General features: G+C 42.1%; 2 protein-coding genes across 3 annotated transcripts in view; one reads left to right on the top strand and one right to left on the bottom strand.

The window, feature by feature from the left end:
* rangap1a (RAN GTPase activating protein 1a) overlaps window positions 1–9,578 on the bottom strand; it is a 34,219-nt gene extending 24,641 nt beyond the window's left edge. For both annotated transcript variants that reach the window (XM_056288032.1, XM_056288031.1), the window contains exons 1-5: window positions 9,510–9,578; window positions 8,551–8,670; window positions 7,038–7,165; window positions 6,226–6,285; window positions 843–1,022 (exon numbers count right to left, since the gene is read on the bottom strand). In XM_056288032.1, coding sequence (XP_056144007.1) covers window positions 843–1,022; window positions 6,226–6,285; window positions 7,038–7,165; window positions 8,551–8,662 — 480 coding nt within the window. In that variant the 5' untranslated portion in view covers window positions 8,663–8,670; window positions 9,510–9,578. The remainder of the gene's footprint in view (window positions 1–842; window positions 1,023–6,225; window positions 6,286–7,037; window positions 7,166–8,550; window positions 8,671–9,509) is intronic.
* Window positions 9,579–11,066: 1,488 nt separating this feature from the next.
* The window catches only part of LOC130119267 (zinc finger CCCH domain-containing protein 7B-like), a 51,274-nt gene continuing 46,699 nt past the window's right edge, over window positions 11,067–15,641 (top strand). The window contains exons 1-6 of the mRNA XM_056287719.1: window positions 11,067–11,230; window positions 11,424–11,503; window positions 11,630–11,666; window positions 12,025–12,222; window positions 12,799–12,957; window positions 13,208–13,291. Coding sequence (XP_056143694.1) covers window positions 11,451–11,503; window positions 11,630–11,666; window positions 12,025–12,222; window positions 12,799–12,957; window positions 13,208–13,291 — 531 coding nt within the window. The 5' untranslated portion in view covers window positions 11,067–11,230; window positions 11,424–11,450. The remainder of the gene's footprint in view (window positions 11,231–11,423; window positions 11,504–11,629; window positions 11,667–12,024; window positions 12,223–12,798; window positions 12,958–13,207; window positions 13,292–15,641) is intronic.

Here is a 15,641-nt window from a genome sequence, read left to right as displayed (position 1 = left end):
ATACCCACATCCGGCTTCCCGCCGCAGACACCGCCAATTGTGTCTGTAGGGACACCCGACCAAGCCAGAGGTAACATGGGGATTCGAACTGGCGGCCCCTGTGTTGGTAGGCAACGTAATAGACGGCTACACTACCTGGACGCCCTATGGATGGTATCTCTAATATAGTAAAATTATCCATCCATCCACTATCGGAACCACTTATCCTCTCAGGGTCACGGGGATACAGCCTAGTCCAGCAGTCATTGGGCAGCAGGCGGGGAGACACCCTGGACAGGCCGCCAGGCCATCACAGGGCCCACACACATACACACACACATTAATTTCCTAGGGACAATTTAGTATGGCCAATTCACCTGACTTACATGTCTTTGGACTGTGGGAGGAAACGGAGCCCCCGGAGGAAACCCACGCAGACACGGGGAGAACATGCAAACTCCACACAGAGGACAACCCGGGATGACCCATCAAGGTTGGACTACCCCCGGGGCTCGAACCCACCAAGGTTGGACTACCCCGGGGCTCGAACCCACGACCTTCTTGCTGTGAGGCGACCGTGGTAACCACTGCGCCACTGTGCCCCCATAGTAAAATTAGAATTCTGTAATACTGCAGGGTGATGATCAAGGTCCCAAACCCTAAATACTATATTAAGATGGGTTTTGCTTTTGAGACATTTTGGTCCCTCAAAAATAATGATTATAGTTGGAAGCAAGAATTGGTAAGAACTATAAATTTGATACGTAGACCTGTTATGGATTAAAAAAACATCCAAATGTTACCAAGCCCTAGACGTCTGCCACCCTAAAACAGAATTTATGACACACAGATATAAACATCACCTTGCCCCCTCCGATGCCCATGCCACAGTTGTTGAGCTTCAGTTCCTGTAGTGTGTAGCAAGCAGAGCTTTTCAGTAGCTTCTCGATGCCCTTCACCCCATCCGGCCCAAAGGCATTGTCACTGAGGTCCAAAACAGTTAGCCTGGCACCTGCTGTCATCACAGCATCACCCAGGGAATTCTTCAACACAAAAGCGAAAAACAGAAAAATTAAAGGGCAAGACAAGAGCAGGATAGAAGGCAAAAGTATAGTTGCAATGAAAGTGGACTTGCCGAAAACTGTACTGTAGCCAAACGTGTAAATCCCCAGCAGTTTCATACACATTGTTTTACCGACACTCCATGCCAATGGGGTGCATGGAGATTACAGATATTTTGCCATCTTTACCGTCTGCTCACAAAAGGTGCAGCCCCCCTTTAAACAATTCTCAGCAGGACCAGATTTGAAAAGATTCATTCATACCCCTTTCCACCAACGCAAACCTAGTTCTAGCTCTGGGCTGGTTCTAGTGACGGTTCGCATTTGGTTAAACTTGCAAACCTTCTAAGAACTTATTTGCATTTCCATGGGCTACAGCTGGCTAGAGAGCCAAGTCACTGTATACATCTCTGCTTTCCCAGGAAGATGAGACGAGAAATCAGCTGTAGGTTTTGCATATTTTACAATTTACGTATGCCATTTCATCATTAAATTTATGTCTGAGAATTTTTGAGGTGAGAAATCAACTGTGTAGATTTCAAATACTGGCAGTTTTATGAAAATTGATGGTGGATCGAAAATTTGCTCCATTTTCAGAGTTGAGAAGCGCCACAGACTGGTGACCAGCCGGCCAGTCACGCTCACAGACGCCGCTGTGAGCTGGCTGGAACTCTCTCAAGAGACTGGTCTCGTAGACAAGAGGCTTTTATTTCCCTGTTTAGAGATCATAACACAAATGTCCATTATAAAATTAATGGAACGTGTGATCTGCCTTGTGGGGTGATTGGTCTGAAATTTACAAGGTTGCCTTGATTAATCTCTCAATATTTCTTAGAGCGAACTCTTTGGTATTCTTTGTCGATGTGTTTTTACATAAAGGATTTCAGATAGTTATACTACAATTAGGTTTTTACTTGCAGATAAATAAATATGGGGTGTCAAATTCACTCTTTCAAAGTGAATCAAATAATCTATGTACTGATAAAACGCATTATTCGGCAGAACTGACTGTTGCTGCTGGGTAAGTCTTGTTGGTCATGATATTCCCGCCCCAGCCCCTGACGTAGGCGGTTCTTTCTTTTAGCCCAGCAAAGAGTTGGTGCCGCTCTGGAAGCAGTTTTCCTGACTGAGAGCCGGTCTTTGGCAGTTGAAACACTAAACTGGTTTGAGATTAGGCACCAGCTCTGAACCAGCCCTCAAACTGCGTTGTGGAAAAGGGGTATCAGAGGACTTGCCTAGGTGATGTAAGCGCAGCGATGTAAACAGAAGCAAGAATTTTTCAGAACCCAAAACATTCCACTTAGGCTACAGCCACACGTGCGAATGCCGGCAAATGACCATCGCCTGCTGAGGTGAAATTCGTATCTTGTTGTGCTGAATGTGGGCAGTGCAAGATATGACGCACAAGGAAATCAATTTGTTGGTTTGTAGTCTGTTTGAGTGGTTATGGTTGTCGATCACATATGAGCGGTTGTTTGCGATGGGAAAATGTACACTTAAATCCAGAGAAAGATAGATACATTGTTTTCACTTAATTGTCTCACTTGTACATGTTATAGTTTCATAGACAAATACAGAGGAAGAACATTGGTGTACAAGTTATATTTGTATACCGCAAAATATGAATTGATGTTATCAATACATTTTCCATTTATTTACATTCAATGCCTGTCTACCGACTCACTGCCAGCCAGGCAGCATCTCTTTTGTGGGGCAGTTTGTATTTTTCATGGACAATGTCATACAATGCTGGCTGGTTAGACACAGCAACAATCAAAGTCTCCTCCATCCTGGCTCACCAAGAAAACTATAGCCAATTACAGCCAAATGGGGTCAACCACACACACTTCTTTGCTATTGATTGAGGCTGCGGATTTGCCGGTGAAAGTTCACCAAAGTTGAACTCCACGCGAAGCGAAGATGCAAATTTCCTTCACCATCGGAAGCGAGTGTTTGATTCATCCCTTTGCTCGCATTGAATGGAAGTGAATGGAAGGCAAATATCCACCAGTGTTAATTTTGCGCATGTGTGACTGTACCCTTATGGTTTATGGATGTCTGACTGCCTAGCATCTAAATGAAATCCTATGGTTTATGCTTCAAACAAGTATCCTTAACTATTGCCATAGTGTGTAACCTTTGGTTGTTCAAATAGTTTCCTTTTTAGGAATCATGTGAATTGATACATACACTACCGTTCAAAAGTTTGGGATCACCCAAACAATTTTGTGTTTTCCATGAAAAGTCACACTTATTCACCACCATATGTTGTGAAATGAATAGAAAATAGAGTCAAGACATTGACAAGGTTAGAAATAATGATTTGTATTTGAAATAAGATTTTTTTTACATCAAACTTTGCTTTCGTCCAAGAATCCTCCATTTGCAGCAATTACAGCATTGCAGACCTTTGGCATTCTAGCTGTTAATTTGTTGAGGTAATCTGGAGAAATTGCACCCCACGCTTCCAGAAGCAGCTCCCACAAGTTGGATTGGTTGGATGGGCACTTCTTTGAGCAGATTGAGTTTCTGGAGCATCACATTTGTGGGGTCAATTAAACGCTCAAAATGGCCAGAAAAAGAGAACTTTCATCTGAAACTCGACAGTCTATTCTTGTTCTTAGAAATGAAGGCTATTCCATGCGAGAAATTGCTAAGAAATTGAAGATTTCCTACACCGGTGTGTACTACTCCCTTCAGAGGACAGCACAAACAGGCTCTAACAGGTACTATTTAATGAAGATGCCAGTTGGGGACCTGTGAGGCGTCTGTTTCTCAAACTAGAGACTCTAATGTACTTATCTTCTTGCTCAGTTGTGCAACGCGGCCTCCCACTTCTTTTTCTACTCTGGTTAGAGCCTGTTTGTGCTGTCCTCTGAAGGGAGTAGTACACACCGGTGTAGGAAATCTTCAATTTCTTAGCAACTTCTCGCATGGAATAGCCTTCATTTCTAAGAACAAGAATAGACTGTCGAGTTTCAGATGAAAGTTCTCTTTTTCTGGCCATTTTGAGCGTTTAATTGACCCCACAAATGTGATGCTCCAGAAACTCAATCTGCTCAAAGAAGTGCCCATCCAACCAATCCAACTTGTGGGAGCTGCTTCTGGAAGCGTGGGGTGCAATTTCTCCAGATTACCTCAACAAATTAACAGCTAGAATGCCAAAGGTCTGCAATGCTGTAATTGCTGCAAATGGAGGATTCTTTGACGAAAGCAAAGTTTGATGTAAAAAAAATCTTATTTCAAATACAAATCATTATTTCTAACCTTGTCAATGTCTTGACTCTATTTTCTATTCATTTCACAACATATGGTGGTGAATAAGGGTGACTTTTCATGGAAAACACAAAATTGTTTGGGTGATCCCAAACTTTTGAACGGTAGTGTACATCTCCTAAAATGTCACAATGGGGTTTCACTAGCATGAGGAGCATAAAACTCACAACTGCTAGATCATAATATACGGTGGTGCTTGAAAGTTTGTGAACCCTTTGGAATTTTCTATATTTCCGCATAAATATAACCTAAAACATCATCAGATTTTCACACAAGTTCTAAAAGTAGATAAGGAGAACCCAATTAAACAAATGAGACAAAAATATTATACTTGGTCATTTATTTATTGAGGAAAATGATCCAATATTACATATCTGTGAGTGGCAAAAGTATGTGAACCTCTAGGATTAGCAGTTAATTTGAAGGTGAAATTAGAGTCAGGGGTTTTCAATCAATGGGATAACAATCAGGTGTGAGTGGGTGCCCGTTTTATTTAAAGAACAGGGATCTATCAAAGTCTGATCTTCACAACACATATTTGTGGAAGTGCATCATGGCAAGAACAAAGGAGATTTCTGAGGACCTCAGAAAAAGCGTTGTTGATGCTCATCAGGCTGGAAAAGGTCACAAAACCATCTCTTAAGAGTTTAGACTCCACCAATCCACAGTCAGATAGATTGTGTATAAATTGAGGAAATTCAAGACCATTGTTACCCTCCCCAGGAGTGGTCGACCATCAAAGATCACTCCAAGAGCAAGGCGTGTAATAGTCGGCCAGGTCACACAGGAACCCAGGGTAACTCTAAGCAACTAAAGGCATCTCTCACATGGTTAATGTTCATGAGTCCACCATCAGGAGAACACTGAACGACATTGGTGTGCATGGCAGGGCTGCAAGGAGAAAGCCACTGCTCTCCAAAAAGAACATTGCTGCCCGTCTGCAGTTTGCTAAAGATCACAATAGCCAGAAGGCTATTGGAAAAAAAATCTTTTGGACGGATGCGACCAAAATAGAACTTTTTGGTTTAAATTAGAAGCGTTATGTTTGGAGAAAGGAAAACACTGCATCCAGCATAAGAACCTTATCCCATCTATGAAACATGGTGGTGGTAGTACCGCGGTTTGAGCCTGTTTTGCTGCATCTGGGCCAGGATGGATTGCCATCATTGATGGAACAACAAATTCTGAATTATACCAGCGAATTCTTAAGGAAAATGTCAGGACACGTGTCCGTGAACTGAATCTCAAGAGAATGTGGGTCATGCAGCAAGACAATGACCCTAAGCACACAAGTTGCTCTACCAAAGAATGGTTAAAGACGAATAAAATCAATGTTTTGGAATGGCAAAGTCAAAGTCCTGACTTTAATCCAATTTAAATGTTGTGGAAGGATCTGGAACAAGCAGTTCATGTGAGGAAACCCATCAAATATCCTAGAGTTGAAGCCGTTCTGTACGGAGGAATGGGCTAAAATTCCTCCAAGCCGATGTGCAGGACTGATCAACAATTACCAGAAACGTTTAGTTGAAGTTATTGCTGCACAAGGAGGAGGGGGGTGGGGGTGGGGGGGTCACACCAGATATTGAAAGCAAAGGTTCACATACTTTTGCCACTCACGGATATATAATATTGGATAATTTTCCTCAATAAATAAAAGACCAAGTATAATATTTTTGTCTCATTTGTTTAATTGGGTTCTCTTTATCTACTTTTAGGACTTGTGTGAAAATCTGATGATGTTTTAGGTCATATTTATGCAGAAATATAAAAAATTCTAAAGGGTTCACAAACTTTCAAGTACCACTGTATCTGTGTTTTAAATGATAATTTAGATCACTCAAGTGACAAGGTTTTCTTCTCACAACAGCAATAAAATCTGTATACTTATTTCAAGAAGAGGAAGTCTTACCAGGGCAGGAGGGATCTCAGAGCGCAGGCGGCCAGTGAACATGTCACTCCAGTAACAGCACTGAAAAAGACAGTAAAGAAAAACGAAATGTTGAGACATCAGCTGGCAGACACTGGGGAAGACATCCAATTAAAAAAAAAAAAAAGTTTAATCCACCATAACCGCTTATCCTGCTCTCAGGGTCACGGGGATGCTGGAGCCTATTCCAGCAGTCACTGGGCGGCAGGCGGGGAGACACCCTGGACAGGCCGCCAGGCCATCACAGGGCCCACACACACGCGTGCGCGCGCACACACACACACACACACACATTCATTCCTAGGGACAATTTAGTACGGCCAATTCACCTGACTTACATGTCTTTGGACTGTGGGAGAAAACCGGAGCCCCCGGAGGAAACCCACGCAGACACGGGAAGAACATGCAAACTCCACACACAGGATGACCTGGGATGACCCACCAAGGTTGGCCTACCCCGGGGCTCGAACCCAGAACCTTCTTGCTGTGAGGCGACTGCGCTATCCACTGTGCCACCCAAAAAAAAAAAGTTCAATGTGCCACCAAACTATTACTGCCGTTTATACTTCTGTTCCTCAAATCCATACCTGCTAATGTAACACAGTTTGGCATAGAAATGTATAAATGTATCTATGTCATTTAATGGGGTAAGCCATTACATTTCACAAGAATTGTTTTAAAGCCTACTACTTGTAGTGGAAGGGATTAGGGCTGTGTGTAACATTTTGACCCAAAACCAAAATAATCAAGCCATTCATTGCCACAAGAACATTAAGCAGAAATATACTCCAAACCTTGAACTCGCTCTTTGTCTCGAGGGCCTTTGCAATGGCTTGCGCAGCTTCCACCCCAACGGTATTTCCTTCCAACCTCAGAGCCTGTAAACCTTGGAAGTCTTGGATTTCTTTCACAATCTCCTCAACTGGAAAGACGGAGCAGGGTGGGAGAGCAAGAGAGCAATAACAGAGAGAAATAAATGGAAAGACAAAGCATTAGGGATGCCCCCCGAAACCCGGTTCTAAACGGGAACCGGTTCTAAATTAGTAAAAACCGGAGCATTTTTAAGATCCTACGTTTTCGGTTCTGCTATCGGTAGCTGGTAGGTACTCGAGAAATCATGGAGTGAGATTTATATTGTGGCAATTGTGTTTTTCGAGGAATTTAAACGTCGCGAACATAATCTTGTTTGCCGTTTTCTCCATCTCTCTGTCTCTCTCTCTTACTGCGCGAGGGGCGGGGCTGTGCTGTTTTCCACACACTCGCTCACACACGCACAGACAGCTCTGCTCAAGGGCTCATCATGGCGGAGAGAACTAAACGTTCAAATGTTCGGGTATATTTTTCAAAAGTCGATGACAACAACGCTCGTTGCCACAAGTGCAACAAATCATTTGCCAGTAAGGGTGGCAATACAAGCAATCTGTCGAAACATCGTTTGTCGAAACATGGTATTAATCTGCGGAAATGCGGAGTTTTCGACTGCTTTGCTCGTAGTGTTCCATCCACGTCCACTGCAGGTAAGCCGTATGAGCCATAGATACGGAGTTAGCTAGGCTAATAACGAATTATTACGAATAGGCCAATAAATAAAATATAATTGCTTAGCTAATTGTTTAGCTACAAATATATAAGCCATAAATACGGAGTTAGCTAGGCTAATAGCCGGGGACACTATAAGTCAGGAGAGATCACGACTCCTTCCGGAGAAGGCAGATATGTTGATTTTTCTGCAGAAGAACTGTTAGGATAATGTTCTAGGTTCTTGTTTGTTTGAACTTCCGTTAGGCTTTTGCTGTAAAAATGTATTTTTAATATATATATATTTCTTTATCTTTATCTACTTTTATTTTTTATCTTATTTGTTGTTGTTGAATGTTGATTATAAAGTCTATAATTCAGACGCATTTAAAACATTGCTGCTGCTGTTGCTGCTGAATAAATAATATTTGTTTATATTTATATAAAGTTATATAATAGAATAATAAAGCAATGTCGATTCTGTTCTTAATTAAGCGTCTTTTTTTCTTGCATAATAATCAAAAAGAACCGATAAGAGTATCGATAAAGTACCGAACCGATAAGCAGTACCGATAAGAGTAGTAGTATCGATAAAATCCTAACGATACCCATCCCTACAAAGCATAAACAAGTAAGGAGACAAAATGCATTTAAGTATTGGCCATAGCTTGCTAATAGTAATATACAAAAAAATTATACTGATTATGCGGCTATATCTCTTCTCTCCTCCGGCATAATTGTCATAACGAGAAGGTATAGTATACAAAGTTTGTAACAGCCAACACTCACCAGACTCAGCATTGTCTAGCTTTCTCCCTTGGCCCTTGTAGCTCAGTTCTCCTTCCTCCACTCCAGTCTTGGCCAGGGAATCGGCCAACTGTGAAACAATATCTGTCGCCATCGGGGCACCTGAGAAATCAAAACATCCTTCAGTCTGTTATATTCAGATCATCATGGTGTAAACTTTCACTTCGGCCACTAGTCGAAAAGGACCTCTACACTTGCTACGCAGATGACTGAATTTAAATCTAACGTCAGACTGACATGAGTTAATCCCTTGGACACCTAACAGTAAGAAAAAAACAGCGAACACATAACCGGCTATCACGTTTAAATACGAATGAAAGTATTTACCGAAAAACTGCTTAGCCACTTCTTTCTAAGGCAGACCAAATAGCTGACTGCGCTGTTTCCAACTGAAGGCTGTCAACAGCTCACGCTAGCTAACCGGTTGGAGAGCAGAAAAAGGAACTTTATTTACAATAATATATAATACAAAATAAACAAAAACACACCACAGTCAAACATCATTAAAAGTACAGATACTCCCAATATTTTAAAAACATTCATACTGCATTGCTTCTCGTATCAGATTGAAAGATATCCCTGAGAGGGGCTAACCGGTTGGTTGTTGCTAGGTTGATACACAACAAATGACCAATTAAAGCCAATGTTACTAAACACGGAAATCGGCGAAAATCGGTGACGATAATCAGTCAATAAAAGGTTTTGGTCTGAGCGAGTACGCAAGCTTTACTACTTAATCTGGTTAGGCGGTTAGGTAAGCTAGCTCTCTGTGCTAATGCGGCTAAGTTAACTAGCTCGCACGTGTGAAGAGGCTCGCCTGGTAACTCCAACTCACTCATTTGAGAGAAGATCGCTAACTAACGTTAAAACAGTCCAATCTGGAAACGTCTTTGATGCTTTTTAGTATGTAGAACATTCCTATTCTCTGCTTTTGTCCTTACCCGGTAATATCACCCTCACCACAGTCCTATTGCGCTAGCGGGCTATTTCCAAATGTCGTACTCCCGCTCAGTCCGGACGTTCAAACCCGAACACAACACCGCGGAGGACCACGGGACTTGTAGTTCAACACGCCCACCGGCACATGCCTATGGTGCCATTTCAATAAGACGAAATGTTTGTCTTCATTAACAATCAACCCAATATTCTGTTAACTGTCGGCGACCAGGCTGCGGAAAAATATCGTGATTTTAAATTTAAAAAAAAGTGAATTAAAATATGGTACGCAGGGACGAACAGACGCGCCGTAGAAAGTACTTCGTTTATAGAGAAAAGGGTTGCCAAGTCCGTTTAAATACGCAACTCTGGGCTTCTTTTTTAAAATCACGGGTCATGGGTTGTGTTTTTTTGGGCACCGTTAATTGATTAACGGTTTTAGTTAGGAAAATATGACAAGCGACTTCGGGTTTTTTTTTACATGTATGGTAGTTATTTTCCCCAATGTACTGACTGACACTTCTCACAGGCTCACAATTCGCCTACCCACAAATCCCCACGTGGAGCTGCTCCTAGCCCCCTCCCCTGCCTCGCTAGAGCAAAATCACGTTGTAATTCGGAGAGATCTGATTGGTCAAGAGCCGTGTGTGTTATTTAGTATAACAACAACTACTACTACTACTACTACTACTTTCGGCTGCTCCCGTTAGGGGTCGCCACAGCGGATCATCCGTTATTTAGTATAACAACACTGTAGTATAATCACGATCATGCGGTGGTCGTATACAACGTTGTCCTTTCATAATTCATGTTGTGAAAGAACCCTGGTTTACGCGAGTTGCGCCATTTTGTTGAAATGAGCCCGCATCCTCTTGATTTCCACAAACAATGCCGCCAACAAAGTGGTCCAGTGTGGAAAAAAAATGCAACAAAGATTGGGAGAAGGAAAAAGAACTGAAAAGATTGGATACGTCCGGTGGTCGGTGGTGAAAGTAAAGTTGTGTGCAGGTACTGTAAAGCGGAGATTCGTGCTCACCAAGCAGACCTCAAGCAACATGCTAACATAGACAAACACAAGAGGAATGCTAAGCTATTTTCTTCAACCCGTCTAACAGACATCGGGTTTACTGTGGCAAAGCCCGACCAAAACTCAAACAGCTGAACTTCATCTAGCCAGCCATATGTCTTGCCACTATTTTTATGCGATACGTTATGTGACGCTCTCCCCCTTATTGCTCCTGTCCTTTTCTCCTTTTCCATCTCTCCTATCATATTCTACTCGCAAGGGATCAGAGTGGGTAGTGCCTGCCCTCCCTCATATTGCCGTTTTATTTTTATTTATGTTTTGTAAAATAAATTCCGTTTTTGCTTTTCAAACTCCGATTGGTTTCAGTTTAATATGTTGCAGGTTCATTTACTGAGCCTATTTTCATTCAGGCCGTAGCGGGCTTTAATTGTGTTGGACTTATTCTGGGTTTCTTTTATTGGAAGCTGCGGTGACTTGTTTGTCTCGCGAGACTTGGCAACTGTAGTAGGGAATCGAAACTGAACCTTATCGCGCGTCAAAAGTTGCGACGTGTGAGAAACCAGCGTTTTCCTCCTGGATGGTGTCAGCATAAACATTAGTAATTCGCTGTAAAAAAAGGTTTTCGTGTCGACGTTTATTCCCCCCGGGGCAGTGTCCACTTCCACAGACTTTTCCGAGTTTAATCACTTTATAAGTAAGGTAAGTGCCGCAATCGGAGTCGCGCCATGATGGCGAGAAACCAAGGCATGCTCCTTTCCCCCCACTGTGTGTTGACATTGACTACGCGGTATCGGTTGTCTTTTGAGTGTTTGTGTTCTTTCTGCTATATGTCTCCCGAAATTCCTCTGTCATCACCATCTGTCACTGTCTACAACCGCATACGACTGATCAGCTTTCCCTCTTTCCACGGCGCGTTAAGATGGACTCTACGAAACGCAGGGAGGAAATAGACAAAGCTCTGGAATTCATACAGTGAGCGAATGGAGTATTTTTTTGATCGTTGTTGTAAATGTGAAAACCTTTTTTTTTTTTTTTTGCTTTTTGAGTAAGTAACCCAGTTTCGATAACTGAGCTGACTCTCATTTATCTGTGTGCCAGGTCATCTCTACCTTATCCAGAACCTGAAGGCTACCAGGTACCAGCTGTTTATCCATATACAATATTGCATTGTCTGCCTTGTCTCTTTGACTTTTGGTTTGTTTTTGTGTGTTTGTTTATTCATAGGCCATCAACTTGTGATCTTGTGAAAATCATACTAGGGTCACTTAGTATCTCGTTGCAGTACTTACACTTTAGAAATCTCCCTTGGGTTACGATCTCCTTTTTCTAAACTGAGTCTCTGTACTTGCTTTTACCAGTAGCATACCATGTCTTTTTATATCATTTATCCGTGACACTTTTTTTTAAAATGTAAACTCAGTTGATATACTACCATGGCTTATGTCACATTACACTTTTGCTCTCTGTTTTACTAACTTCTCCATTTTTCCAAGGACTTTCTGACCCAGTTAGTGCTCAACCTTCTTGATGAGGGCAACGCGTCATTCAAAGACAACGATTGGGATCAAGCAGTGAGAGACTTCAGCGAAGGGCTGAATGTTGCACAATACGCCACAGCAGAGGAGATTCGTATCCCTGAAGCTTTGTTTGAGAGCCTGTACGTCAGCCGGGCCACTGCCTATTACAACCTGGTGAGAGGCAGTTGGCAGACAGAGGCGTGTCCTTCTTAAAATGTTGATAACATTGCACAGCTATTGATACCAATGAAGTATTGGCATCGTAAAGTGAAAAATCAGTCCCTCATGTATTGCACCAAATGCAAATATGTCACTAGAGGAAAAATGTAGATTGGGCACACCGTCATGCACTCATCCCTGCTTCATGGCCAAGCAGTGGCCATGAGTCAGTCAATTTAAAGGGTCAGGCAGTTGTTTAAGCCTTCAAAAGCCATTTTGTGGCTGAAATACATGATAAGCATGATTAATTCCCATATGAAAGTAGAATGTTATGTTATGTTAACTTAGGATTTAGATCTGCAAAAGATCCCACTGGATCTCTTAAGTTAATGAGATTTTGCACTTGAGGAAATGTGTATTGCAAATGAAACCCTGAAACCGTGGTCTCATTTCAAATGCATTCAGCTTTGTTGTTAGCCTGTATATTGGCTGTCATTTGAGCTCATCTCACCACACTGTTTTTGTTGGTGCTCCCTCTCTCTCTCTCTCTCTCTCTCTCTCTCTCCCTCTCCCACCTTTCATTTTTCTTAGCGGCAGTATGAGTGTGGCATGCAGGATTGTGACAGTGCATTGGAAATGTCTAAAGAAAGTGCGAAGGCACTGTACAGAAAGGCCCTTTGTTTGAAGGAGCTCGGACAGCACAGAGAGGCCTACAACTGCACAACAGAGTGTTTGCTCATTACACGTCTGGTAAAGGAGTGAAAGAAGTTTGGGGTTTTAGGGGGCTGTTTAGTTTAATAACCAGTTTATTGCTGTAGATATGCATTATATGGTTGTGTTACTTCATGCTATTGTGGCAGAAATGAGCCGAATGGCACATTTTAAGGTGTAAAATTTTAAAAAGCAATTGCATGACATGAGAAACATAATGCCCTCATTTTTTTTTTGGTCATCAATTCTGTCTTGTTTTTTTGTTTTTTTTGTGGGCAACACCGGACAGGACAATCAGGTGAATGAGCTGGCACAAGAACTTGCCGTCTCTTTGGGACTAAAAAAACGAAAACCCTACATCAGTACAACAAAGGTAAGACAATAAGATGTTATTTGTTAGCTCTAATTCACCCCAGCATGAAGTACCTGTGGTGGGTATCCTGGGGTTCCTGTTTATTGCTGTAAATACACCAAGATAAACATTCCTGTTTTAAATGGAACATATGAGAGCAATTTAATCTAAACTGAGTTGAGTCACATTAAGTCTTAATTGAAAAAAAAAGGCAGAGTTTCTGAGATCAGATGTTTAACATCAGGAGCTCACAGTCTCTATTCTTTAATGGGACAGAAAATGTAATGTGTATCTATTTGAGAGGGATTTGTATATGATGTTTGCTTACTTTTAATCTTTGACCATGTATGACACCGATACCATGTTAACCTTATTTTACATTGCTTAGATATAGATGCTTAAAGTGCATGTGCAACAGAGCAAAGGTAGTCTTATAAAGTGTCTTCTCCATGTGAACAAATAAAGGCCCATTGTTAACTGTTGATTGATAGCAGAGGAATGTATGGGAGACTCACTGAGAGTAGCAATTCTTTACAACGTAATTGGAGAAATTGTCTTGGTGGGATGTGAGCTGGAAGACACGAGATAAGGAGGGGAAGAACAGACAACTGCCCTTTGAGAGAGACTGTTGGGAGTCTGGGTAGCGTAGCAGTTGCCTACCAACACGGGGAGCGCTGGCTCGAATCCCCGTGTTACCTCGGGCTTGGTCGGACGTCCCTACAGATACAATTGGCTGTGTCTGCGGGTGGGATGCTCGATGTGGGTGTGTGTCCTGGTTGCTGCACTGGCGCCTCTTCTGGTTGGTCTGGGTGCCTGTTCGGGAGGGAGGGGGAACTGGGGGGGGGTAGCGTGACCCTCCCACACGCTACATCCCCCCTGGTGAAATTCCTCACTGTCGGGTGAAAATAAGCGGCTGGTGACTCCACATGTATCGGAGGAGACATGAGGTAGTCTGCAGCCCTCCCTGGATTGGCAGAGGGGGTGGAGCAGTGACTGGGACAGCTCGGAAGAGTAGGGTAATTGGCCGGATACAATTGGGGAGAAAAAAAGGGGGGGAATCCCCCCCCCCCAAAAAAAAGAGATAGACTGTACCGTACTGATCAACGCGCATTCAAGCATCTAAGCTTGTGCGTCATGTTCATGAATATATTATATTAAAGTGTGAAAATAACTGTTGTTTATGGTTTATGCATATTAGATATATAATCAATCTATTATTTAGTTACTATAGTTAGTTAAATGGACTGTGATGCACATCTTTCTCTCTGTCTCTCTCTCACAGACATACACTACACATAAACATCCTCGTAAATTAAACAGACACCTACACCCACTCTCTTTCGTTCCTTTTATGGTCATTTCCACACATACAGAACAAGTTCCATTCCGCCATCACATGCACACTGATGCACACATCACATACACTAATGCATACAATGCACACTATCTCTCATCTGTACACACAAGACCGCTCCTCACTCACATACATTCACAACTACATACATATTAATGAAGGATTTGGTTTCTGATGGTCATAAATGGAAACTGCATTACACAGAACAGATTTCAGGACGTTCTTTCTGGCAAATGGTCAAAAAAGGAGAAAGATTGTGAAAGAGGATTGTTAGAAATGTATTTAAGGTTTGCCTTAGAAACTGCTCTTTGGGTTTCAGCTGATCTTCCCTGGTGCATACCCGAAACTATCCGGTTTTTTTAACAATTTGATTTTGTATTATTTTGAGAAACTAACTTTGTCATTGAATATTTTCACTAAAGATTGACTAAAGTTTATATTTTGTGTTTGCTTGTTCTCCAGTTGCCACAACTCTCAAAGATTCCCGTTTCGGCAATCAGAAACAAAGTCCTTCATTAATATGTATGTAGTTGTGCAGGTCCCACGCTGGGCGCCAATGAAATGCGGATGAAAAAACCTCTAGATTGTCCAGAGACTATAAAGTCTCAACCTACTTATAGAAGACTTTATAAATCAAGAGTATAGCACTGTAAAAATAAACCAGTAACACAATAGAATACATGAGCTAATAAGAAGTAACCTGGTATGCTGACTAGGAATATATTGGACAAAAACATCACACAAAGATGTAAGCAATATTCTCAGCTGCAGGTAAAGGCAGAAAACCTAGATTAAGAACTTTTCAGATTTAGAGACTAGGAAAATTCCCCTACGGCCCTCGTTTACTATCCATCCATCCTAGAACAACCACTTTATAGTCTGCAGTCTTTTTTTTTTTTAAATTTCCCCCCTTTTTCTCCCCAGTCGTACCCAGCCAATTACCCCACTCTCCCGAGCCATCCCGGTCGCTGCTCCACCCCCTCTGCTGATCCGGGGAGGGCTGCAGACTACCACGTG

Source organism: Lampris incognitus, chromosome 10 (genome assembly GCF_029633865.1).
Source record: "Lampris incognitus isolate fLamInc1 chromosome 10, fLamInc1.hap2, whole genome shotgun sequence".
Lineage (NCBI taxonomy): Eukaryota > Metazoa > Chordata > Actinopteri > Lampriformes > Lampridae > Lampris > Lampris incognitus.
This window is presented reverse-complemented; position numbering and strand designations above follow the sequence as displayed.